The sequence below is a fragment of the Schistocerca piceifrons genome, chromosome 2 (genome assembly GCF_021461385.2).
Source record: "Schistocerca piceifrons isolate TAMUIC-IGC-003096 chromosome 2, iqSchPice1.1, whole genome shotgun sequence".
NCBI lineage: Eukaryota > Metazoa > Arthropoda > Insecta > Orthoptera > Acrididae > Schistocerca > Schistocerca piceifrons.
The window spans coordinates 933504532-933532523 of NC_060139.1; the positions used below are offsets into that span (position 1 = coordinate 933504532).

The following is a 27992-nucleotide window of genomic DNA, read 5'->3' on the forward strand; positions in this document are numbered from 1 at the left end:
ATAATTATACATTATACTGAGCACATGTACAGGAAATGGGAAAGTGAGGTTAGGTTGACAGTAAACAAAACACCATCTGTTAACACAAAAATAGAACTGACCTTTTTTTGCCAGCAAATGTTTTGCAGCAGTGCTACCAACGTCATCTACATTCATTACACCTCCTTTTTAAATTATTTTAACTACATAAAAGCTGTTAAATTCTTTAAAAAATCGCTAAATTCAATTAATTTAACTGTAAAATGTGAAGAAATGGTGAGAGATACACTTTTTTAAGTATCATATTTGGATTTCCCACCCTAAAAACATAAGAATAAGGTATTATCAGCAAAAAAAGTTTTCCATCATTGGCCTGTTTTATTATATCGGTGTCATCTTGAAAGGAAATGCTGAGTTGCAGATAGGTACAAACAAAAAGACTGTCACAAAATAAGCTTTCAGCCAACAAGGCCTTTGTCAAAAATAGACAAAAACACACACACACACACACACGAGCACAGTCTGTGGTAGCTGAAGTCAGACAGAATATTGTTACAGTACATCCTGGATTTTCCATTGTTTGATCTGGAAAGGAAATTTCGATACATATAGATGCAAGTTCTACCTCAAAATCCAAAAGTGGGAATGTACATAGTAAATGTTATTTGTAGAGAATTGTATCCAGGTTAGCTATTCTGCGAGAGATAGAAATAGTGTTACATTCAGAAGCATTTAAAAACTAATCAGTTTGAGGTTACTGGTATTGCAGAACATCAAGCGAAGTTGAAATTGGAAAGGAAACGCTCATAAGAATGTGTTACCAGGATAAAGACTGCACCTATACACGAATGCACTCTTAAGTTAAGCTCTGGTCCCACATCAAACAGTGGGTGTTTGAATGGTCTCCGTGAGTTACACACCACATACGGCAATGTAGGACTCAGTCGTGGGACTTAACATCCTATAACAAAGAAACACATATATTTGTCTGATAGCTAAAGTAGATATTATGTGAAAATGTGGACACTGTAACAAGGCCATTGTAAGCATGTGTGTTTTGAACTGTGGTTGCATAAAATATTGGTAGAGGTCAGCTGTGCACTACCTCATTTACAACCTCAGCAAGTACTTCCATAGTAGCCATTACCAGATGCTTTATGCACTCTACTTTACTTTGCATTGTACATAGCTCATGGCTAATTACTTTCTTCTCTTACACTGAAATGAGCAAAGAGACATCAGGGGGTTTGATTGCAACTCTCAGGACATCAGAATGGATCATCAACCCATGTGTTGTCTTGCTCTTGGAGAAAAACAGAACAAAGGTGTGGGCTGGCTGACCTGCAAAAAGGAGGTAGTGTTTGTTCCCCTCCCCCTCCCCCCCTCCTGCATCGCTCCACACACATTGGGCATTCAGAATTCTCATTTGTCTATGCTTGCATCCACAGTGCTATGTTGTAATGTCCACAGAAAAACGATCATGCTGAGAGTTCCTGTTAAGTGCAAGATTGGTTCACACATCCCGCAAAAGGGATGTACAATATGCTAATCAGGACTTACATGCAACAGATTCAAAATCAGTGCAACAGATTCAAAATCAATGTCATGCAGATTTTGTAACGATTGAACTGGGTGGGAAAAGGAAGATAATGTTGAGACACACCTTAAGTCAGAGCACTCTGTTCACCAGCGAGAAAATGCTGCTGCTTCTCAGCAGAAACAATCAGTTGCTTAATACTTAAATAGAGCCAAAAGAAGAAAATAAGCAAAGACTGTTTTGGAAAAAATCTATTGGCGTTTATGCAGAAGAAAATATTCCACTAAAAAGCTCATATTATAAAGAATAAAAACTATTTATTCTCTTTTATTATTATTTTATCTCCAATAACTTTTTTGTGACCAGTTTCATCTTTATGCACATTGTGTGGCTATTTTTTTAAAAATTAAATGTCTAACTTTTTTATAAAAAAGAGTTTGTATGATTATTCTGGCAAAAACTGATGCTTATTATGCCATAAAATGATGCTAATTTCTCCATAACTGGTGCACTAACATTTGTGCGTCCATGTCATAAGAGTCAGTCACAAACATTTGGAGTGCTGCCTTGTATTCCTCACCACCAATGTGATGACATTTCCCTGCCAGAAAGAGCTGCAGGAGGCACAGATGGAACTCATGTTGGTACAAGATCAGAGCTATAGGACAGTCAGTCTCTCATCCAAATTGAAGGAACTGATTCCAGTCACATGGGATGTATGGGTTTGCGCAAAAGTGTTCTACCTGCCCTTGCAATTCCAAATTCCTTTGCCCTGGATCACTCTTGGCAGATTTAACTGTGTCTGTCAACAACATTCAGCCTTCCCTCATAGTAAAGTCTCAATCTGAACACTGTGTTGAGCCCAGAAAAGTACTTATTTGATTTACATTATTTATTTTGATGGTGGTTATATACTTGAATTTGGTATTTACAGGTAAACCACTGTGCCACAAATGAATGGGTAGCTTTGTCTCTGGTGTGGGATGTGACACCTGTTTTTCATGCCCAGTGACAAAATGAGTGAGCAACTCACATTTCTCTTCATATCTCTGAAGGAATGTCAGACTTATGATTTTGTATTCACTGTCTTGCCCATACTGGAAAAGCAAGGGGGTGCGGTGACAGTGTGGCCTCAGCAGCCAGAGAGTGTGGTCATGTGTGTGTTGCATTTGAGTGAGTTTGTGTGTGTTCTATCTCTGATGAAAGCCTTGTTGGCTGAAAGCTCATTATCTGACAGTCTTTTTGTTGTGCCTCTCTGTGACTCAGTATCTCCACTATATATGGTGAGTGGCAACTATACTTTTCATAATATCATTATATTTTAAGATCAGAAAGAAAAGGATAGAATTTTAGGCTCACTGTAGAATTATATCATTTAAATTATTAACATATTATGTAAAGTGAGAAATTTCTTGCTACAAATTACTTGCCACTTATACAGTGGTAGGAAAAAAATATGGAAACACCATTAGAAATGTATGCTTGAACATAAATGCAGGTGCTAGCCAAGCCAGCATGTGGCACTGTTGTATTTGACCATGAATGACATATGTGTGGTGTCCTCAGTATGGTTCAAGTGTGTCAGTCATGTTGAGAATAGTTCTTGTATAGTTGTGAGTGCACCATGGGCACATTGTTGATATGGCAGGTGCTTCCATAACAAAGACAGCCAAAGCGTTTGGTATTTCAAGCGACACTGTATTGAAGATTTATATGCATTCAGGAGATGAGAAAACTTTCACATGCTAACTCACAATGCAGACAAAACTGTATTGAGTGATCATGACAGATGGTTGTTTAAGAGATTTTGACAAAAAATGAAAAGATGACAGCTGCAAAAGTCACTGCAGAACTGAAAGTTGCACTCATGAATCCTGTCAGCATCAAAACAAGACAAAGGGAGCTCCATAAGTTGGGAATTGCAGGACCACCTGTAATTCCAAAACCACACACCAGCGACACAAATCCATAAAACCTGGACTATGGAACAGTGGAAGAAACCCTATTGGTTCTGTTTCACACAGTTTCAAACTTTTGGCTGAGTTTACGTGTAGCTTATGCTGCCCCAAGCCTACAATGCAGACTGCTTGATGCTAAGAGTGAAACATGGCAGGAGTTTGGTGATGAATTGGGCAAGCTTATCATGGTGTTCTACAGATATTCATGGTTGCTCTGCAAGGTTGCATTACAGCCAACGATTATACAACCATTCTGGCTGGTCAGGTCCCTATCATTGAACAATATTTATTTCGCAATGGTAAGGATGCACAGGGCCGCTGAAAGCCAGGACTGGGCCACACCTCCAAATATAGCAATTCAAGTACATTGTTATTTTAAAGAAGTTGTGACGTGATTTAAACATAATGCAATTTGGGGAATATTGGACACACACCAAAAATACACACTGGAATGAAATAGAGAATAAATATAATTTCTTATTAAACATTGAACATATCTTCGCAAATACAATTGGTCCATGCATGGGGCCAATCTGTTCCAAAAAGCAGCACACGAAAATGTGGTTTTTCAGAGGATCACGACTCAGGTTCTATTGACACATTTGACAAGGGGTCAACTGTTTTGGGTAGCCTTTGTCCTCGTGACTATTTATACACTTATTGGAAGAACTAGCATACTATAGCTGTCTTACAGTAAAAGACCAAAATTTAAACATTACCAAACTTTCTCAAGCCTAGGCAAATTGAGGAAACTGATTGGTTCTTCTGCATTAGGTGTGGTCTAGGGTGGACCTTAGGCGGCTTATAAAAGCAACATTTGTTCATGGGCAATTTCTGAGAAAATCCTGAAAAACCACAATTTTTTGGGCATGAAGAAAACCAATTGTTGGGATGGCCACATCAATAATTTCCATGGATGGGAGAGTGTCAATCTGTATGGTATGTTCTTAAGATGATATTCTCATAGAACTTCGAAACTTTTCTCAGTATCGTTATCTGGTACCGAGGTCCAGGTTACAAAGTTGTTGTACTTATGCAGCAAAATATGTGTATAATGTCCAGACTGAAGCATAAATACAATTTTAATTGACATTGTGGCACATAGCGAGGGTTCCATGATCATTGCAAAGGTTCTGAGGTCACTAAACTATGTTTTAGTCAGCATTTGTTCACCAGTAATATTTTATAGCACACTGTCTCTGTATAATGGGCACTTCACACCTATACAAATACAATGCAAAATAGGCTAAAAAGAGCCTTAACTACCTGAAAAGAAGTTTACATGACTAGCAAAAATTATGTAAAACTATGAAGACTACAAATCCAGTTAAATATTTCTAATAACATTTTTACTGTTTTATAACACAAATCATAAGCTGGTTGCTTTCAATGAATTTCGATTGATGAGCAAAGTATTGAGAAAAAATGTACACCAAACGATTTTGTGTTAACTTTATATCATGCATACTTATTTATTGTTTATATGTGTCAAAGTATATAAATGTGTCGAAGTGTATAAATTCTAAAAATTTACTGACCTATATGATTCATTTTACATAAGCTGTGTATGTTGCTATCACAGGGAAAAGAAGGAAACTAGCAGAGAAATGCTCCTGTTGGAGCACAAAAAAGGCAAATATGTTCCCTTTTAAAAGATACTGACAGATAATTGGGGAGTGCTGCCTCAACCAGCTGCCTCAATCCTCATTCCACCATCCTCACCAAAAATTTTGACATTTGAACATGTTCACGCTTTTTTTGTGCTGGAAAAGAATGACGGAGAGACAGCGATAGTGGAAGAGAAAGGAGACAGTGCCAATGGGGGAGGAGAAGGGAGGAGACAGTAATGGGAGAGAAAAAGTATCAGTAAAAGAGAAAGACAGATGGACGAAGACAATAGCAGTGGTAGCCAAAGAGAGAGGAGATACAGATGGTCAGCTGCCAGTAAAAGAGAAAGACAGAGAAACAGTGGGAGGAAAGAGAGAGGAGACAGTGGAAATGAAAAAGAGAGATGAGTGGGCACAATATAGAGGCTTGGGGTGCCTGGACCCTCCCAGACCTGAGAACTTTAACACTTCCTCCACAACACTATTTCTGAATTAACAGATATCAGAAGTCTCTGTGAACATACAGACCTTTAGCGCCAGGTCTCATTAACCTTTGCTATCAAAGAGCACTATAGTGCAGTAGCACAAACATACCTTTCACTCCCTACACGGTTATCACGGAAGATGGAACTTGCTCCCTCTTCCCCTGACTAAATACCTTGGAAAACAATAGTACCATGAATATGGGTAGTACTATGCCAAATATCTTAATATTGTGGTACTCTATTTGCTGTAATTTTTTAAAGGGACAGCTGCTTGCTCAGTTCTGCTGCTTACAGAACTTTAATTGGTCAGTTTTCAGACCCAGTTCCAAGTTTCTTTTACTTTTTTTCATGTTGTCATAGTGGTATGTATATTTGCCACTGTAAAAACAGAAAGATGATTTTAATTACTAAGGAAAATTACCAGTGACTGATACTTGTAAAAAAAAACAAATAACATTCAATATCTTTTTCTCATTTTAGAGTTATAAAATAAGGATTTCATACATCACATTTAGCTTTCTTTGTTACTCTGTAAATGGAGTATCTGAAAAGTTTCAACCGGAAGCAACACAATTATGCTTGATGTGTGAACATGTATTCCAAAAGACACTTATAAGAATTTGGTTCATCAGGAGGGATGGCACTAACAAACATGCACTTGTATTTTGGTGTTACCAACATATCCTGCCATCTCTTATGACATTAAAACAAACAGTTTAAAGTTGACAGTCATATAATTGAGTCATTCTAATGTGATTTTCACTGAGATGGAAAAAAGTGAGTGTAATTCAGTGATGCATTTGGATGGGAAAATGTGCACCCAGGACATCCAGGAGATGATGTTATTGAAGAAATCATTCAATAACATGATTCTCACAGATTGCCAAATAGTCCAGTCAATGAAGTAAAATAAGGGGGAAAAACTCATGTGGTCACAAATTTTTGCACAGTGCTAGGAGGGAATTTTTCTCGAATAACTCAAAGACTGCGGCTTCTAGCAAAAATGTTTCTCAGTACAAAATTAAACTGTATTAAATTTCCTACCAAAATGTCCTATTCATTTTTTCTCAAGGACTAACAGTTTCCCCATGCAGCGAATTGAAAAAGTTTGCAGATAATTAAAAATATTGTGCATCTTCACATTTTCATGGCACAATGACTGCTCTATTAAATTTCTGGTGTGCAGCCTCATAAATTCAGCTTCTTCTAATATTTCAACTGCATATCATTCAGTCATCTTCAGAGTGAGCCAAAAGACAGACACTTACTCTGTCCTTTTAAGCTCACAGACTGCACCACTGCAAATGCAGCCACAGGTACACAGATGCCAGAGATGATTGGCAGCAAAGAAGCACAATGAGCATGAATTATATCTGTCGCTGCACAGTTGATCCACACTGGGATGACAGTGTATCACTCTGAGCTGCACTGTCACTTCTTTGTAAGTTTATTACAGAAAGTGCCGGATTCCATGACACACGCTAAATCCACTACCCCTATTAATTAAATTCATTACCAAGCAAATTTCAATTGCCTCTTTCACCATTGAGTCCTAGAAAGATAATGTAGACACTAAAATTTTGATGTTTTTGTACAATATAGTGACCAAAATCAACAAAGTGTTCAGCTACAGCTGATTTATTTGCTGTAAGAGTGGGTGTACCTGTGGTATTCTGTAGATCTTTCACGGACTGTACGAATTGTCTGTCAGATATATGAGAGGCCACATTCTCAGGGGATCGTGTAAACCCCAGCCTTCCATAGCAACAAATCACCTGTAATGGAACCCAAGAGTGCTACTGTCTTTGGTGGAAAACGAAAAATCATTTTTACTTTGTACTTGCTGACAATGCGTTCTGCATTTGATGATAGACTTCCCACATATGGAAGGAAAGTCATGGATTTAAATCTTCCTGTGTCTTCTTCTGCATTGTTTATGGCCACCTTTGGTTTTATTCATAGTACCTTACATGTGTGCTGTGGTGAATACTTGTTGGCTTCAAAAGCTCTCTCTATTTGTGGAAGCTCATCTTGCAGACAGCTCTCGTCAGTAATGATGTGTGCCCTGTGAACTAAAGTTCTGAGAATACTCATCATTAGCAAAGGACGGAGCAGCTATTTGAACATAAATATAAATCTTTCTGCATCAGTTTTCGGTACAAAGTCCTTCATAAATAAATTTTAGCATCAACATAATCTTCCAGAGTGTCGGTGATGAAAAGGAACTGAAATTCACTTGGTGACGAATTTAATTAATAGAGACAATCGCTTCAGCTTGAATAAGTCGTGGAATCTGTCGCTTTTTGTAATAAACTTACGAAGACACTGTGACAGTGCAGCTCAGAGCGATACACTGGCATCTCAGTGTAGATCAACTGCGCAGCACATGCACATTGTACTTCTTTGCAGCTGATAAATTTCTCTGACACCTGTGTATCTGTGGTCGCATTTGCAGTGGCGTGGTCCGCTAGTTTAAAAGGACTGAGCGAGTACTGAAGCGTCAGTCTTTCTGCTCACTCTGAAGATGGCTGAATGATATACAGTGGAAATATTAGAAGATGCTGAAAGTATGTGACTGCAAACCAGAAATTTAATGGAGCATTAAAAATATTTTCCTAGGGGTATAAAATTAATTTTAATTTTCAAAGGAATTGGGTATTGTGTGTCACATAAAAGTACAGTAGAACTGTATCAAGGGATAAAGTATGTTCCATGGATGTAAAAGGGTGGAGAAGGAGAGGTGTGTGTGGTAGAAGAGTGAGGGAAGCTGGGTCACCATGGTGTTTTCATGCCCTTCTCCTCCTTCATAGGCCTGCAACCTGAAGCTCGAGCAGGTGTTGCCCCCTCTATGTACTTACTACATCACAGGAAGCAACTACAAGATCTTCCACAAAGTTATATGGGCCTTCCACAGTGTGTCTTATAAATCACTGGCAGTGTGCAGACATGCCAAGGGAGTGTTTATTTTGCAAAAAAATCCGTTAACAGTACATGGAATGGAAATACTTGTTACTAATAACAGTAACACAAGTAATGTATGTGGACAGAATCCAGGTAAATCTCTGCATGCTGTTCTACACTACTAGAGGAAAAGTTGATTCTGAGTCAACATGTACAACAGCTGCAGTATTCTTCAAGGAAAGGCAACTTCTCCCATCATGACTGCTGCTTTACAGACAAACTGTAGCTCATCAGCATTTCCTGTTCAGTTCTCTTATATGAATAGACAAAATAACATCAGTTTAGTGAATACTTATTGCAGTTTTTAAGTGAGCCATTATATAAAAAAGATCAGCTGCTGGAGCTGTCAGCTATCTACTACTAGAAGAGCCTTTTCCAGCTGTAACATGCTGTCAATATATATTTGACAGTTTCAATTTCATTACCTCCATTGACACTACCTGGAATGATTTTCACAGCATGAAGGGTATAAAATGCATCATGCCAGCCTCACATCTCCCAAAATATGAAGAGGACCCAGGTCTTAAATTGTCTCTCTCTGCAACAAAAGTAGGTCACCTAGATGTTACAGAACTGTAGATATTTCAATATAAGTCAAGCACTGCATTACAGCAGATTACCGTTGAAAACATGATCAATCCCTTTCCTCCAGACATACTCATGCCCATCTTGGAACGTATATTGTGGATGTATAGTAAGTGGCTCCACTTACTCCACGGCCCACTATACAAGTGCCAGCAATTCCTGAACATAAAATATTTATCAAATCTACCAGTAACACAATTAATGACGAAAGAAGTGCAGTAACTTTTTGGTAATTCAGTAATTCGCCACCATGTGACTAAAACACAATTACACACCTATACAATGCGCTGTCAATGATAGACAGCAGCAATATGCCACATTTGCCAATTCAATCCCTTTCCCACCAATACTGCATAATTCTCTGACAACATCACACTTACAAATTAAACACACAGGAATGCATTTTATATAAAATGCCTACTTCAGAACAGCAAATAAGTAATCATCCAATAGATCGAAAATAACTCTACTACATCAACACTTGCTCAGTGAAGTTATTTTATCAGTGGAGAGGAAACGCCCAGGAGCTATAGTCTGTAGACTGAAAATTGAGTAGAGGGAGAAGGTGCCTTTCCAGGAAGAATGCTGCAGCTGCCATGCACGATGACTTAGAATTAGTGTCCACTCCACCAGTGTAGAAAATGGTGCAGAGATTTACATAGATTCTGTCCATATGCATTAGTTACATTAGTATTATTAATAAGTCATATTTGCTTCACATGTAGTGTTAACACACTTTGTGGAAAATAAACAACCCCTGGGCATGTCCGTGCACTATATCGCCAGTTATTAATAAAGTGCATTTTATGAAACACCTGCAACTGCTTCTTATGATGCAGCGGGTTAAACAAAGGGGGAGAATCACCTGCTCGAGCTTCAGTTTGCAGACTTGTGAAGGAGCGAAGTGCATGAACACAATCCAGTGCTTTACCCCACACATATCCCCCTTCCATCCTATTACACCCCCCTGAATGCAAGTTATTCTTTGACTCGGTTCCACTACACTTAGATGTTGTACACAAATTTATTATCTGTTTTAACTCACTTCTTTTGAATATAAACATTAATTTTATAAAGCTAGAATAATATTTTTAATAATCTACAATTTTTAACTCACCTGAATGTGGAAACTGACAGTCCTACAGAAGAAATAAACAGGACCTTTTTTTGTAGGAAATTTAAAATAGTTTTAATTTTGCAGTGGGAAACATATTTGCTAGACGCTGTGGTTTTCGAGTTACTTGAGAAAAATGTAAAAAAGGGACCTTTAAACCCACCCCCACACCAACCCAAACACCCCACTGGTCAGTATTTTTAGTACATTGTTTTGGACACATCCTCTTAGCACTGTGCAAAAATGTTTGACCCCACAGGTTTTTCCCCCTAATCGACATCTTTCGGTCTACATTAACTGGGCTGAAATGAATGTGTGTGAGTAGCAGAGGCCATTAATTCTGAGAATGGTAACAGCGGTTCACATTTTACATTATAAGATGGTGTTGAATGCATTGTCAGCTCACAAGGTGTTGCCACTGCATACAGTGGACAAGAAGCTGATGGAACTGTCAGAATAGATTAGAAAGCTGCGTTTGAAGAAAGAATAAGTGAGATCCAAAGCACTTTTTTGTGTTGAGTTGTCCACACTGATGAATCCTGAGTTCTGCACTATACCCCAAAACCAAGAAACAATCCAAATAGTATATGGCTTCCAATGAATCTGTTCCAAATAAGGTGAATTCTGAATCGAAATACCAGTACTTACTGAGTCCCCTTCTGCTGGATTGAGATGTGAATACCGGTTTTTGCATTTGTGTTGGTCAGGAAGATTTGTCAATGGCCTTTATGTGTGAGGGCCTTTCGATAAGTAATGTAACACATATTTTTCTCAGCCAATTTCAGCTGGAAAAAAGGGGAATGTTGTGGAATATTCTTGCTTCATCCCCTATAGTTTCATGAAGTTCTGATTGGTGGCGATGCTATACGTAGCCTTCAGAATGACATCTGTAACAGATGTGTGTTCCAAGCAGAAAACTGTCATTGAGTTTCTTTTACAGAAAAGGCAGAGTATTGCAGATACTCATAGGCAATTGAAGAATGTCTACTGAGGCCAGGTGAGGCATCTGTCATCATTGCAACAAGTTGCCCAAACCTGCCTGATCTCCCATGCGCTGGCCGGCCACACGCGGCTGTGACTCCTGCAATGCTGGAATATGTGACGCTCTCATTGAAGGTGAATGGCAGGTCACAATCAAACACCTCACTGCACAACTGGACTTCCCTGTCAGTAGTGCCGACACATTCGTCCACCGGTTGGGGTACTCAAAGGTGATTGCACCTGCTGGGTTCCTCACTGTCTGACAGAAGAACATAAAAAGCAATGAAAGGCCATCTGTGTAGAATTACTTGCATGTTACAAGGCTGAGCCTGACTATTTTTTGTCAAATGTCATCACAGACAATGAAACATTCGTTCATCACTTAGAACTGGAAACAAAACAGCAATCCACAGAGTGGCGCTACACCAATTCACCTTCAAAGAAAAAGTTCAAAGCTGCACCCTCAGCCAGTAATGTCATGGCTACAGTATTCTGGGTCTCTGAAGGGGTTCTTTTTGATGTCCTTCCTCATGGTACAATAATCAGCTCTGAAGTGTATTGTGCCATCCTCAGGTAATTGAAGAAATGACAAGTCTTTTGTCACCACAAAAATGCAAACAAACTTCTCCTTCTTCATGACAGTGCGTGGCCTCGCACGAGTCTGTGGATCCGAGAGGAGCTCACAAAACTTTGTTAGACTGTTTTCCTCCTCATCCACCTTACAGTCTCACACCTTCCAACTTCCATCTGTTTGACCCAATGAAGAATGCACTCCATGAGAAGCAGTATGTTGGTGATGGAGAGGTTGTTGATGCAGCAAGATGTTGGCTTTGACATTCACAAGGATAGTAGTACTATGTGGGCATACAGACCCTCCCAGTAAGATGGCATAAAGGCATCGCATTGAATGGAGATTATGTTTGGAAACAGGGATTTGTAGTAAAAAGAGTGGGGAATAATAAGGTGTGCTGGACTACGAAACAATACTGACCTGCTTTCAGAAAAAAAGTGTTGCATTACTTATTGAATCCCCCTCATAGTAGATGCCAGAGAACTAATTAATGTTTGATTTCTGTGTGTTGGTACGACATGTTTGTGGTGGTGGTGGTGGTGGTGGTGGTGCTGGTAGCAGCAGCAGTAGTAGTAAGTAGAGATGTGAGTGGCCGCACCAAAACAAAGCCATATTTTTCTTGTTGCTAACAAGAGAATTGTTTTTACAGGTATGTTCAGCCTGCTGACAAGAGTGATCTAACAGCCCACGTTAACATAGCAGCAATGTGCTGCCGCCTAACAGAAGAAATGCTGCAGTGTGGCAATGATCTGTGGGTGGTACCAGAGGATCTGGTTGCACAGATAAGGCGCCTTAACGAGGAGGAACGATATCTCAAGGGACATAAAGAAAACAGCAAACCGGTACAGTATTGCCTAGTTTATATGTTTTCTCTACCAGTTAGCTGTTTGACCTAATCATTCGTTAAGGAATTATTCCTGTTGTCCATTTCAGATGAAAAAATTGCTTGGTCGTAAGGGCCCAGCACGTGAACCTATAACGCGGAAAATTGATAACGAAGTTGACTTCCAAGATGGAGTGATACGAGTAAATGCACCACAATTCCAACTGAATGAAATACGTGTGCAGTTAACAGATGCGACAACAGCTGGTGATGTAGTTCTTCGGTAAGACTGTGGTTAATTATATGACCTCTGGGAAACACCCATTTTTGGAAATTTATCTTTCAATAGTCTGTTTTTCTTATAAAAGCCTGCAACATAATTTTGTCTTACAAAAGACAATGGGAAAGTCTAGGATGGAAATGCAACAATATGTAAAGGACAAATTACTGCTCACCACATGGATGTGTCATATAGTCACAGACAAGCAAAATCAAAAAGAATGATAAAAATATCCAGCTTTTGGACTATGTCCACACCAGAAACAGAAAACACACACAGTCACTGTTTCTGGGCAAGATAGAAGGTGTGTGTAGTACTGGACTCAGAGTGGGGGAGGGCATAGGCAGTTGAAAGACTGGGGACTAGTGGAGATTGAGGCCAGGGGTGTTACAGGAATGAAGGATACTTTGCAGGGATGCTTCCAGCTGGTGTTGCTGGGAAGAAGACTGATGGACAGGATATGATGCAGTCATTAAAGTGAAGCACATTGTATTAGATGGAATGTTCAGCAACTGGGTGGTCCGCTGTCTCTCGGCCGCAGTTTGGCGGTACCCATTCATCCAGACAGAAAGCTTGTTAATAGTCATTCCTGCATAGAATGTGGTACAGTGGTTATAGTTAAGTTTGTATGTAGATCACATGGCTGGTTTTGCAAGTGTTCTTTGATGGGGTAGGAGATACCTGGGACATCACTGCAGTAGGTGGTAGTGGGAGGACATATGGAGCAGGTCTTGCATCTGTTCTAATACGAGGATATGAGCCATGAGGCAAAGGGATGGGCCAGAAGTTCAATAAGGACAGACAAGGATATTGTGTAGGTTGGGAGGGTGGCTAAATACCACAGTGGGAAGAGTGGGTAGAACAATGAGCAGGATATTTCTCATTTCAGGGCCCAATAAGAGGTAGTTGAAACCCTGGCAGAGAATTTGATTCATTTGCTTCAGTCCTAGGTGGTACTGAGTTTATTGTACTACTATAGATGTCAGCCTGTGTTTAAAAAACCTAAGTTAACACAATGATATCATGAAAATTGCTGTTAGGTGTATGTTTGAAATACATAGTAAATTAAACTCTCGTGGACAGAAAGGCTGGCTAGCACTTAGCATCTGGAAGTGAAACTTTTGCTAAAGTCAATATTATCGAAATAATAAACACTGTGCTCCTAGGTTTTGGAACTAGTTGTTGCTTGTGCACTGATCAACACATTTGTTTCTTTGTGATTTAAATAATGCCCTGAATGGGATTTTCCTTTTTAAGAGTACAATGAATTTTAGCACAGTAAATTTAAGATGTTCAACTATTCATTTTATTAATGAAAAAGTACGATAAAAATTGCAAAAAGTTGCCAATGGCCACAGCTATAATTTTTTTGTTCCATTCATCTCTGTTTATTTACATAAAGTACGACGATCTCCAGATCTCACATGTTACTGAACTTTTGAACCGTAATTTTTCTTTCTGCAGCATTGTGGAAGAGGCCAGTAAAAGGTCAGATGTGCCCATGACCGGAATAAAAATGCCTCGAAAGCCACAGTCTAGAGCTTTAGCAGAATTGGCTCCAAATGGAAACCTAAGCTGTATGTTAGCAACTGGATATCCAGAGATAACACTCCAGACACATTACCTTTACGAGATTGGTGGAAACATCGGTAAGAAAATTATCTATGGAGCAAAAAGTAAAACTAATGTAATCTAATAGTTTCCAGTACACATTACTTGCTCAAATTATTACTGTTCATCTATAAGAATATGAAAGAAGAGGAAAGACACATGAACAGAATTATCGAAAGTGGTTGTAGAGGTATCTTACTAACACGGAATTAAACCTGGGACAGGTAGGTTAGTGTTCGGTAACACTAATCACTGCATCACAGAGTTCGTTGTAAAATACTGTAGGACTTATGAACGTGGGACAAATAGCATCTCAATGTCAGAAGTCTTAGTACTGCTGATAGAATAATGTTAGGTAGAAAATACTAATCCTTATCTATGAACTGGAATGTTCTTTCAGTCGTGAGTGTTGTATAAATAATCAAGCCATGCTTTGAACATTGTTGCAAACCTGGATATTTTACTGGTTTGATAAAAAAAAGGAAGGTTAGAAATATATTGTCACCAGATATTGCAATAAACCAAAAGCTAATTGAAATACAATGCCGTTTCTTCTTGTTCTCTCATTTCATATTCTCTGTATTACAATGAATCAGTCATTTCTTTGCATGTCATTCCTTCCTTTGTGCCCAGGATTTCTTCATTCTCTTCCAAGATTTCGACTTTATTTTAGATTTACCTTGGAACCTTATTTTTTCGTTTTTAGTATTTATCTGAGCTGTTCTAATGAATGACTTTTCTGTATTTTCCATTAACTAGTTAGGCTTCATTACGGTTATGGAAGAAATAAAAAATTCATTTAGTTGTTCTATTAAGACTTCATTCTGCAGGAGCGTCTATAGAAAGGTCCCAGAACTGCTCTCATTAATAAACTATCACAATGCCCACATAGTACTAGGGACAGAAAGTTGGTTGAAACCAGATGCAACCATTAATAAAATTCTAAACTCAGATTGGAATGTATACTGCAGAGACAGGCTGGACAGTGAAGGGTGAGTCGTGTTTATAGCGATAAAAAGGGCAATAGTATCGAAGGAAATTGATGGAGATCAGAAATGTGAAATAATTTGGGTGAAGGTAACAGTTAAAGCAGGCTCAAACATGGTAATTGGATGTCTCTATAGGCCCCCTGGCTCAGCAGCTGTTATGGCAGAGAACCTGAAGGATAATTTGGAAAATATTTCGAGTAGATTTCCCAACCATGTTATAGTTATGGGTGGAGATTTTAATTTGCCAGATATACATTGGGAGACTCAAACGTTTATAACGGGTGGCAGGGACAAAGAATCCAGTGAAATTTTTTAAAGTGCATTATCTGAAAACTACCTTGAGCAATTAAACAGAGAACCAGTGGTGATAACATATTAGACCTTCTGGTGACAAACAGACCTGAACTATTTGAAACAGTTAACGCAGAACAGGGAATCAGCGATCATAAAGCGATTTCAGCTGTAAATACAAATATTAAAAAAGGTAGGAAGATTTTTCTGTTTAGTGAAAGTGACAAAAAGCAGTTTTCAGAGTACTTGACGGCTCAATACAAAAGTTTTGTCTCAAGTACAGATAGTGTTCAGGATCAGTGGACAAAGTTCAAAACCATCATACAATATGCATTAGATGAGTATGTGCCAAGCAAGATCGTAAGAGATGGAAAAGAGTCACCGTGGTACAACCGAGTTAGAAAACTGCTGCAGAAGCAAAGGGAGCTTCACAGCAAACATAAACATAGCCAAGGCCTTGCAGACAAACAAAAATTACGCGAAGCGAAACGTAGTGTGAGGGGGGCTATGCGAGAGGCATTCAATGAATTAAAAAGTAAAGTTCTATGTACTGACTTGGCAGAAAATCCTAAGAAATTTTGGTCTTATGTTAAAGCGGCAGGTGAATCAAAACAAAATGTCCAGACACTCTGTGACCAAAATGGTACTGAAACAGAGGATGACAGACTAAAGGCCGAAGTACTAAATGTCTTTTTCCAAAGCTGTTTCACAGAGGAAGTCTGCACTGTAGTTCCTTCTCTAGATTGTTGCACAGATGACAAAATGGTAGATACCGAAATAGATGACAGAGGGATAGAAAAACAATTAAATTCGCTCAAAAGAGGAAAGGCCGCTGGACCTGATGGGATACCAGTTCGATTTTACACAGAGGACGCGAAGGAACTTGCCCCCCTTCTTGCAGCGGTGTTCCGTAGGTCTCTAGAAGAGCAGAGGGTTTCCAAAGGATTGGAAAAGGGCACAGGTCATCCCCATTTTCAAGAAGGGACGTCAAACAAAAGTGCAGAACTATAGACCTATATCGGTAACATTGATGAGTTGTAAAATTTTGGAACACGTATTATGTTCCAGTATAATGACTTTTCTGGAGACTAGAAATCTACTCTGTAGGAATCAACATGGGTTTCGAAAAAGACGATCGTGTGAAACCCAGCTTGCGCTATTCGTCCACGAGACTCAGAGGGCAATAGACACGGGTTCCCAGGTAGATGCCGTGTTTCTAGACTTCCGCAAGTCGTTTGATACAGCTCCAACAGTCGTTTAATGAACAAAGTAAGAGCGTATGGACTATCAGACCCATTGTGGGATTGGATTGAAGAGTTCCTAGATAACAGAATGCAGCATGTCATTCTAAATGGAGAGAAGTCTTCCAAAGTAAGAGATTTCAGGTGTGCAGCAGAGGAGTGTTGTAGAACCATTGCTATTCTCAGTATACATAAATGACCTTGTGGATAACATCGGAAGTTCACTGAGGCTTTTTGCAGATGATGCTGTAGTATATCGAGAGGTTGTAACAATGGAAAATTGTACTGAAATGCAGAAGGACCTGCAACGAATTGACACATGGTGCAGGGAATGGCAATTGAATCTCAATGTAGACAAATGTAATGTGCTGCAGATACTTAGAAAGAAAGATCCTTTATCATTTAGCTACAACATAGCAGGTCAGCAACTGGAAGCAGTTAATTCCATAAATTATCTGGGAGTAGGCATTAGGAGTGATTTGAAGTGGAATGATCATATGAATTTGATCGTTGGTAAAGCAGATGACAGACTGAGATTCACTGAAAGAATCCTAAGGAAATGCAATCCGAAAACAAAGGAAGTAGGTTACAGTACACTTGTTCGCCAACTGCTTGAATATTGCTCACCAGTGTGGAATCCGTACCAGATAGGGTTGATAGAGGAGATAGAGAAGATCCAACGGAGAGCAGCGCGCTTCCTTACAGGATCATTTAGTAATTGTGAAAGCGTTACGGAGATGATAGATAAACTCCAGTGGAAGATTCTGCAGGAGAGACGCTCAGTAGCTCGGTATAGGTTTTTGTCGAAGTTTCGAGAACATACCTTCACCAAGGAGTCAAGCAATATATTGCTCCCTCCTACGTATATCTCGTGAAGAGACCACGAGAATAAAACCAGAGAGATTAGAGCCCACACAGAGGCGTACCGACGATCTTTCTTTCCACAAACAATACAACAGGGAGAACCGATAGAGGTACTCAAAGTGCCCTCCGCCACACACCGTCAGGTGGCTTGCGGAGCATGGATGTAGATGTGGATGTAGAGGTGTCTGTAAAAATTTAGTCTCCTTTCTTGCTTAGTATCTTATCCTGAAATTTTGTTCCTGTGATTTTTCTTAAAAACTGTTCTTTGTTTTACTTCTTATTGTTTGATCTGGCCTATGCTATTTGTGGTTTAGATTTCTGCTGCATATAATGCTTCTGGCTTAAACACTGTTTTGTAAGGTTTAATTTTTGACCCAATGAATTGTTGCATCTCTTTTTTTTTTCAGTTGTAAGGCCAGTTCAAGTTTGTTTTTCCTGTATTCTATTGCCTTGCATTCTCTTTCATTCCAACTAATCAATTCCCCCCAAGATATTTAAATTCTTTTACTATTTCTGTTTTCCTTTTTGACTTTCAGGTATTTATTTGGGTTTTTGTTGTTTGTCATGATATTTGTTTTTCCAAAGGAAATGTGAAGATCTACTTTAGCTGCTTGTTTCTGTAACTCAAGAATTTATTCCTTTGCTTCCTCCATTGTTTCAGCAAACATGGTCAGGTTATCTGCAAAGGTAATGCAGTTGATTTTGAGATTTTTCTTTTTGCAACCCAGTCTTATTCTGAACTTTTTATTTTTGTTTCATTCTCTGAATAATTTCTCTAGTATACAATTAAAACAATGACTGAAAAAGACCAGCCCTTTGTCTTATTTCTGTTTTTATTTTAAGTGGGACTGATACTTCGCTTATGAATTTAATATTTTAAAAATGTATTTGCAATATTGGCTTGTATTATGTTAGCTTTTTCTTATCCAAAGTCAGTTGTTCTATTACTGATACAAGGATTCTCTATCAATCGAATCGTACATCATCTTGAAATCGATGAAGGAAATGACATGTCTTTGTCCTTGATTTTTGGTATGACGTTTTTGAGGTTTAGTATTTGTTCAGAGTGTGATCTAGCCATTCTGAACCCTCCCTGGTATGCCCTCAGTTGTGTGTCCAATTGCAGCTCTGTTCTATTTAAAAGGGCTTTTGAAAGAATCTTTCAAGTTATATCCAGCAATGATATTTCTCTGTACTTGTTTGGGTCTGTGTGTAACATTCTCTTGTGAAGAGGGTGGATGAGGGCTGTTCTCTGCTGTAGTGGGATCTCCTCTTCTTCCAAAATTTTACTTAAGACACATTAAAGAGATTAATGGCATTTTTATGAGATTTTTTTTCCTTAGTATGGCCAACATTTGATTTTCACCCAATGCTTCACCATTTTCTAATTCACAAATGTTTTTTGTAGTGCTTCAATTGTTGGTTTTTCTGGTTTATCAAAACTGTTTGGAGCAAGTCCAATTTTTTGAAGAATGGGCTCACAGTTCAATAGTCTCTCAAAGTATTTCACTACACAAGTTTTCAGTATTCTTGTGAACAATGTTTCCATTAGTATCTCAAAATTGAAGGGTTGATACATTGAACTTTGATAGCTATTGCTTGAAACCTCTGTTGAAGCTTCTTGTGTTGTTTTCAATAAACTCTTCATCAGTTTGGAGGAGATTTTTGTTTTCATATGTCTTCTTAAAACTTTTTATCTACTGTTTTCCTAATTCTACTAAAATTTAATGTTTTTTCTAACTGTAATTGTTGCCAAGCCTATTTTCTTGTTGCAATGTATGTATCACATTCCCATCAACCGGCAAGCATGTTTCCTAATTTTAATTTTGGGTGCTACTTGTTCAGCTTTTTTAAGTACGTTTTACTTGATATTTTCCCAGGTTTGAGTCTGCATGTTTTGTGTTGCCTTTGTGAACTAATGTGAACTTGGTATGCTTCTGTGCTGTATTTCCAGTCTGTAATTGGTTTTATTTTATATTTTATCTTTCGAATTACTTTAAACTTACAGTTTGTTATTAATATGCACATCATAACACATGTACTACTATTTTCCATTAAAAGAGTTAAGCATAATAGAATTTCCTTGTCTGTATTAATTTGGTTTGAAATGCAGCATACATAATTCTACTTTTTTTTCCAGCTCAACGTAGATTAGAACACAGTGCAAATCTATTAGCTGTTTATAAGGACAATCCAAATGCTCGATGGACATTGCGCTGTGATCACAGGAATGCAAATAATGAAACATGACATGTATTGTCACACAAATAACCATCACCATCATCATCATGAACCAAATTTATAAAACTATGCAAAGAGAGCCTTGTGATCTTGTGTGAACTTTGTTAATGTGTAAAATAATTTTATATTTGCCTGTGCAACATCATACAGTCTTAACATTAGATGTACATAGTGTAATTTATTATTTTTGGAATAAATAAGAAATTCTGAATAATCTCTCATAAAAATGTGAACCACCACACAAGTGAGATGTAGGTGATGCTATGTAACCTTGAACTGTTGTAGCAATGCAGAGTGGCTAATGTAGGAATCCTAGGTTAACTAAAAAGAAGTTAAGGAACGAGACTTTATCCTTGTTGAATAAAGTAAAAAGTAAAGCTGTCAAAAACCACATTACAGTCCTACTGGTCATGCCCTTGCCTTCCTCTAATCTTCAAACTGATCTACACAGCCACTTGTAGGAGGCCCACAGTTTAATGTGGACTCTAAGCTATGCTGTAACTTGGCTTTTTTCATCAACCTAATTGATTGTCAGAGTGCAAAGAAACAAGTTAAAAAAAAGTCCCAGGATTAACTGGGAACTGAATTCTAGACCTTTGCATTTACTTTCTGTGCTATTATGGGGCATGATTTTTAGTTTTTCTTGGGCCATGCATATTTTCTATGCACATTTACTTCTCTAACCCCTCTGAATTCATCAGCATGGTAGAGGCTGATCCACACACCTGTATTTGAAAGGTTCATGTGTGAAGAAGGTTCATGGAACAAGTTTGCTTATTCTATCTGACTACAAAAACATTAATAATGTGTCCTCTCCAAATGTGGATATACTACAATTGATAAACATTAAACTGTTATGCTGCAATAAAATAACAGAGCTGCAACATACAGAAGAGGAATCCAAACATACTGCAACTGGTTCAATCAACTGCAACAAAATAAAGATCTTCCACACCAGTTTCTAGATGCACATCACAAATAAGTTTATTAAATGATTATTGCAGTACAAAATTTCAAGTGCAAATATATATCAAACAAAAGGCACTGGAATTGGTACCTACACATATACGACGACACATATATACACGATATGTACACAGTTGTCTTTCTTGACATATTTTTTACTTGGTATGTTTTGACATAGATACTTCTCTCTCATTCCTATAAACACATTACATAGTCTCCATTTATTTACCTCACAGCATTCATCACAGGCATGATAAAGATATATGAATAAAAATTTCGAAGAATATTTGTAATGTGCTCTATAAGAGATCATAATTACACATTATTATACAAGGTAAAACACACAAAACATACTCATACAAAAATGTCCCAGTTTTATTTTGGTGGACACTGGCATTGAGTACAATCTTCCATATTTTCAACAAATTCTTCAATTTGAAGAGTCATTTCAAAGAAATTATAACGTGCATGTATATCACGAGTTGCATGCCTCAGTACCTTCTGAGGACTTACTCCAGGTCCTGAAAATAAGTGTTTATGAGTAATTAACCAATAATGGATTGGTTCAGTTATAAAAATTACAAATTCTGAGACTCAAGTTCTTCAAAGACATAATGTTACTTACTTATCGCGAGGTGAGCAGAAAGTGCTGTTTTGTCCAGGCTCAGTGCCCATATTCTCAAATTATGGACTCTTACAACACCATCAATTTGCAAGAAGGTGTTCATAACTGACGCAAAATCTATTCCTTTTGGAATTCCTGTAAAACAAATGCTTTTATTGGTATATCATCAGAGACATCAAATCAATAATGAGACAGTAGTTTTAATGTTTAAGAACATATTGTGCTCCCTTAACAAATACCAACCACTCCCAGTCACCTTTGAGTCATATGTAACTCATTTGCTTGCACTTTTAATACTTGATATGATAGTGACAATACTTCATATCATCAAAGATTTAAAATAAGTTTTCAATTTAGTAGTGTCACAGTAAAAATCTTTGATAATTCTATCAGCACATCCCCCCCCCATCTCCTCATTGAAGGTAGAACATGGAATACAATACTGATGATCATTTTTTATGTGTGTGTGTGTGTGTGTGTGTGTGTGTGTGTGTGTGGCAGGGGGGGGGGGGGGGGAGGGAGGGAGAGAGAAAGGGAAAGGGCGCTGAATGAGAAGTTACCAGCCCCTGTCACTGTGTCATCTTACAAACCACCAAGGTAAGTATTGCCACTAGATATATATAAATGCAGGAAGGGTAAATACTATGCAGGCTTTTGAAACTGATAGTTTCTTCCATAAGAGAAGGAGACAAAGATCTTCATCCTCACAGTGGCTCCGTTTCAACCTGGGGTCTCCGTGACCTGCCCCTCCTTTCTAACCTTTCCCAACCTACTCGTCTTTCCTTCCCTATCTGTCTTTCCTTCCTGAGGAAATAACTGACAAATATCAAACATGAAAGATAGGAGAAATTGTTTTACAATGTTTGTAATTCACATAAATGCGACCTTGGCTACTGTGAGGCGTTTCTAATACTAAGTCTTAGAGGCCCCAAAGTTATACAATTCCAGTAAAAGCAGGTTAACAACAGACTAGAAATTTTACAACAAAGCTGTTAAATAGTGCTTTTTTAAAAAAAAAAAAAAAAAAAAAAAAAGGGGGGGGGGGGGGGTTGCAACCAGCATTGATGAAGCTCAATCAAAATAAAAATAACACAGTGTAATATTCAAAAGACAAACAAAACCTTCAAATATCTAGGAGGCTAGATGGACTTTTAAGTTCATAAAGAAACAAGATATGGTTGTGAAAATACAAAAATGAAATCAGACCTCAATATAAACCTTGCTATCTATACACAATTAGAGAGAAACGTCATGGAGAGCCACAAAAGTTTAAAAAAGCCGCCAAAAAAAATCAATGAAATCCAACTATATTTAGCTAATGTTGACAGGGACTATTACTGAGTGCTTTGTTATAATTTCTGCATATATAGAATAAAGTAGTTATAAGAACAGATTAGTGTTTCGAATCAACTAATCATTAGCATTTAAACTGAACTATTTGTCAATACAAAATATAAATAAAAAAAACAGTAAAACCCACAAAACCAAATTTAACTCACTGTTTTTTTTTTAATACCTATGTTTTTCTCAACCCTGGCCAACATACAAAATTTACAGACTGTTTTATAATCAGAGCATTAGAAATGTTGAGCTGATGGGGCAACATTTCAAAAATTGTTCTTCAGTAACATCTCAGAACCCGCTAGCAAAAAATGTGATGTACGGACAGGAAGAATGAAGACATGAGTAACAATGTAGGAAAGGTAACAAGACTTTATCAGGATAAAATATTTGATGTCTTTAGGCTATCTCCACTGCATGAAAAACAAGAGGCATCCAAATAATTCAGAGAAAAGTTTTAACCTTAAGTGTGGCACACAGAACTGGTTGAGGATTTAAAGCTGAAATGAGTAGTATAACGAGATGCAGAAAGAGAGTGTACTCTGCAAGTAAGGACTGCAGAGTAGCTGAAGCCAAGTCAAGCCTATCAGCAAGACAACTGTTGATTTCCTATTTTAATAACAATGGTGTCACTATTATGAGGAAGATTACTGAAATATGTTTCCCTCTAGGCTTAAGGATGTCTTGAAGGAAGCACATTTTACTGCTGTATATGTAAAATTTCAAAGTAGGCATATATTTAGAAAGGTTAGACCCACACTCAACACCAAAGACTGTTTTACTGGCAGAACACACATACAAATGCAAACAAATCTACTAAAGAAACTGTCAACACTTTGCTTGTCCATCTTCTGCTGGAGTACTGCTAGGTGGTATGGGATCTTTACCAGAAAGGACTGGCTGACAACACAGAAACAGTTCAAAGAAGAGCAGTGTCTTTTACATTGTAACAAAATGAGTCGGAGAGTGTCACAGATATGAGAAGCAAGTTGAGAGTGGCAATCATTAAAACAAAGCCTTTTTAGTCCTGACAAGATGTTGTCTCAAAATTTCTGCTAACCGACTTTCTCCTCCGAATGCCAAAATATTTTGCTTATTCTCACCTACATAGGAAGAGTGACCATTATGATAAAATAAGACAAATTAGAGCTTGCACAACAAGATTTAGGTGTCATTTTCCTATTTGATATTTGAGAATGGAAAGGTAAAGAAATAGCCTTAAAGGGAATCTAGCTGTATGGATCCTCTGTCAAACATTTAACTGTGCACTGCAGAGTAATCTTGTACACGTGGTTATAGAGAGAACTCGGCACTTAGTTATGCTCTCTTGTAACCATGTCTCTTAAAGAAAGGAATAAATATTCCATGATTCAAGAAATCTATTAGCCAATTTCACCTCCACAAGAGCCTAACAACCATCGCTGCTGTTTACCGGGTCCTACTAGACTTTTGTTGTACAACACACCAACTGATGCCCATGTGATTTGCACCACCAACAGGCTTAACAATATTTTGTATGCTTGGTGAATAGCAGTGCACAGACTTGTATCAATTCAGTAAAGAACTATTGTATTTCAATTTCTATTTGGAACTATAGCTTATATTAATTCTTATCACAAGTTATTATTGGCTGGTTTTGTGGTTTAAATGACAATTTGAATCTGTTATTACAGGAAGTTGTATGTATTCAGTACATGTCATTGGCTCTCCAATGGTTTAGAACAAAGCTCATTAACTTCCTTTACACTGCTGTGACCGTCATGTTCAGCTCATAAAATAACAGGAACTACTGGACATGGAACTTGCCGTTGGTGGAGTGACTTGCGTGCCTCAGCGATACAGATAGCCGAACTGTAGGTGCAACCACAACGGAGGGGTATCTGTTGAGAGGCCAGACAAACGTGTGGTTCCTGAAGAGGGGCAGCAGCCTTTTCAGTAGTTGTAGTGGCAACAGTCTGGATGATTGACTGATCCGGCCTTGTAACCCTAACCAAAATGGCCTTTCTGTGCTGGTACTGCAAATGGCTGAAAGCAAGGGGAAACTACAGCCGTAATTTTTTTCCGAGGGCATCCACCTTTACTGTACGGTTAAATGATGATCGCGTCTTCTAGGGTAAAATATTCCGGAAGTAAAATGGTCCCCCATTTGGATCTCCGGGCTGAGAAAATTTAAAAAGGGAAATGGATAGGTTACAATTAGATAAGTGGGAATTAGTGAAGTTCGGTGGCAGGAGGAACAAGACTTCTGGTCAGCTGAATACATGGTTATAATTAGAAAATCAAATAGGGGTAATGCAGGAGTAGGTTTAATAATGAATAAAAAAAATAGAAACGCGAGTAAGCTACTACAAACAGAATAGTGAACGCATTATTGTGGCCAAGATAGATACGAAGCCCACACATACTACATTAGTACAAGTTTATACGCCAACTAGCTACGAAGAGATTGATGAAATGTGTGATGAGATAAAAGAAATTATTCAGATAGTGAAGAGAGACGAAAATTTAATAGTCATGGGTGACTGGATTCCGGTAGTAGGAAAAGGAAGAGAAGGACACGTAGTAGGTGAATATGGAATGGGGTTAAGGAATGAAAGAGGAAGCCACCTGGTAGAATTTTGCACAGAGCATAATTTAATTGTAACTAACACTTGGTTCAAGAATCACGAAAGAAGGTTGTATACATGGAAGAAGCCTGGAGATACTGGAATGTTTCAGATAGATTATATAATGGTAAGACAAAGATTTAGGACCCAGGTTTTAAATTGTAAGACATTTCCAGGGGTAGATGTGGGCTCTGACCACAATCTATTGGTTATGAACTGTAGATTAAAACTGAAGAAACTGCAAAAAGGTGGGAATTTAAGGAAATGGGACCTGGATAAACTGACAGAACCAGAGATTGTAGAGAGGGAAGAGCATTAGGGAACGATTGACAACAATGGGGAAAGAAATACAGTAGAAGAAGAATGGGTAGCGTTGAGAGATGAAATAGTGAAGGCAGCAGAGGATCAAGTAGGTAAAAAGACGAGGGCTAATAGAAATCCTTGGGTAACAGGAGAGAGATGGAATTTAATTGATGAAAGGAGAAAATACAAAAATGCAGTAAATGAAGCAAGCAAAAAGGAATACAAATGTCTCAAAAATGAGATCAACAGGAACTGCAAAGTGGCTAAGCAGGCATGGCTTATCTCACTAGCGGTAAGATAGATACTGCCTACAGGAAAATTAAAGAGACCTTTGGAGAAAAGAGAACCACTTGTATGAATATCAAGAGCTCACAGTTCTAAACAAAGAAGTGAAAGCAGGAAGGAGTATATAGAGGGTCTATACAAGGGCGATGTACTTGAGGACAATATTATGGAAATGGAAGAGGCTGTAGATGAAGATGAAACAGGAGATATGATACAGCGTGAAGAGTTTGGCAGAGCACTGAAAGACATAAGTCGAAACAAGGCCCCGGAAACAGACAACATTCCATTAGAACTACTGATAGCCTTGGGAGAGCCAGCCCTCACAAAACTCTACCATCTGGTGAGCAAGATGTATGAGACAGGCGAAATACCCTCAGACTTCAAGAAGAATAATTCCAATCCCAAAGAAAGCACGTGTTGACAGATGTGAAAATTACCAAACTATCAGTTTAAAAAGCCATGCCTGCAAGATACTAACATGAATTCTTTACAGATGAATGAAAAATATGGTGGAAGCCAACCTCGAGGAAGATCAGTTTGGATTCCGTAGAAATGTTGGAACACATGAGGCAATACTGACCCTATGACTTATCTTAGAAAATAGATTAAGGAAAGGCAAACCTACGATTCTAGCATTTGTAGACTTAGAGAAAGCTTTTGACAATGTTGACTGAAATCCTATCTTTCAAATTCTGAAGGTGGCATGGGTAAAACACAGGGAGCGAAAGGCTATTTACAATTTGTACAGAAACCAGATGGCAGTTATAAGAGTCGAGGGCCATGAAAGGGAAGCAGTGGTTGGGAAGAGATGAGACAGGGTTGTAGCCTCTCCCCGATGTTATGCAATCTGTATATTGAGCAAGTAGTAAAGGAAACGAAAGAAAAATCTGGAGTACGGATTAAAATCCATGGAGAAGAAATTAAAATTTTCAGGTTCGCCAATGACATTGTAATTCTGTCAGAGACAGCAAAGGACCTGGAAGAGCAGCTGAACGGAATGGACAGTGTCTTGGAAGGAGGATATAAGATGAACATCAACAAAAGCAAAATGAGGATAGTGGAATGTAGTAAAATTAAATCGGGTGATGCTGAGGGTATTAGATTAGGAAATGAGACGCTTAAAGTAGTAAATGAGTTTTGCTATTTGGGGAGCAAAATAACTGATGATGGTTGAAGTAGAGAGGATATAAAATGTAGACTGGCAATGGCAAGGAAAGCTTTTCTGAAGAAGAAAAATTTGTTAACATCGAGTATAGATTTAAGTGCCAGGAAGTCATTTCTGGAAGTATTTGTATGGAGGGTAGCCATGTATGGAAGTGGAACGTGGACGATAAATAGTTTAGACAATAAGAGAATAGAAGCTTTCGAAATGTGGTGCTACAGAAGAATGCTGAAGATTAGATGGGTAGATCACCTAACTAATGAGGAGGTATTGAATAGAATTGGGGAGAAGAGGAGTTCGTGGCACAACTTGACTAGAATAAGGGATCGCTTGGTAGGACATATTCTGAGGCATCAAGGGATCACCAATTTACTATTGGAGGGCAGCGTGGAGGGCAAAAATTGTAGAGGGAGACCAAGAGATGAATACACTAAGCAGATTCAGAAGGATGTAGGTTGCAGTAGGTACTGGAAGATGATGAAGCTTTTACAGGATAGAGTAGCATGGAGAGCTGCATCAAACCAGTCTCTGGAATGAAGACCACTGCCACTGCCAAACTGAGGCCCTAGAGACAGCTGAACCACCA

General features: G+C 38.3%; 2 protein-coding genes across 6 annotated transcripts in view; one reads left to right on the forward strand and one right to left on the reverse strand.

Moving 5' to 3' along the window:
• LOC124772716 (rho GTPase-activating protein conundrum) overlaps positions 1 to 20509 on the forward strand; it is a 220739-nt gene extending 200230 nt beyond the window's left edge. Inside the window, exons 12-15 of the mRNA XM_047249343.1 lie at positions 12428 to 12620; positions 12712 to 12884; positions 14346 to 14530; positions 20018 to 20509. Coding sequence (XP_047105299.1) covers positions 12428 to 12620; positions 12712 to 12884; positions 14346 to 14530; positions 20018 to 20127 — 661 coding nt within the window. The 3' untranslated portion in view covers positions 20128 to 20509. The remainder of the gene's footprint in view (positions 1 to 12427; positions 12621 to 12711; positions 12885 to 14345; positions 14531 to 20017) is intronic.
• Positions 20510 to 21080: 571 nt separating this feature from the next.
• The window catches only part of LOC124772732 (zinc transporter 2-like), a 128907-nt gene continuing 121995 nt past the window's right edge, over positions 21081 to 27992 (reverse strand). For all 5 annotated transcript variants that reach the window (XM_047249345.1, XM_047249344.1, XM_047249346.1 and 2 more), the window contains 2 exons: positions 21710 to 21844; positions 21081 to 21605 (listed from right to left, as the gene is read on the reverse strand). In XM_047249345.1, coding sequence (XP_047105301.1) covers positions 21460 to 21605; positions 21710 to 21844 — 281 coding nt within the window. In that variant the 3' untranslated portion in view covers positions 21081 to 21459. The remainder of the gene's footprint in view (positions 21606 to 21709; positions 21845 to 27992) is intronic.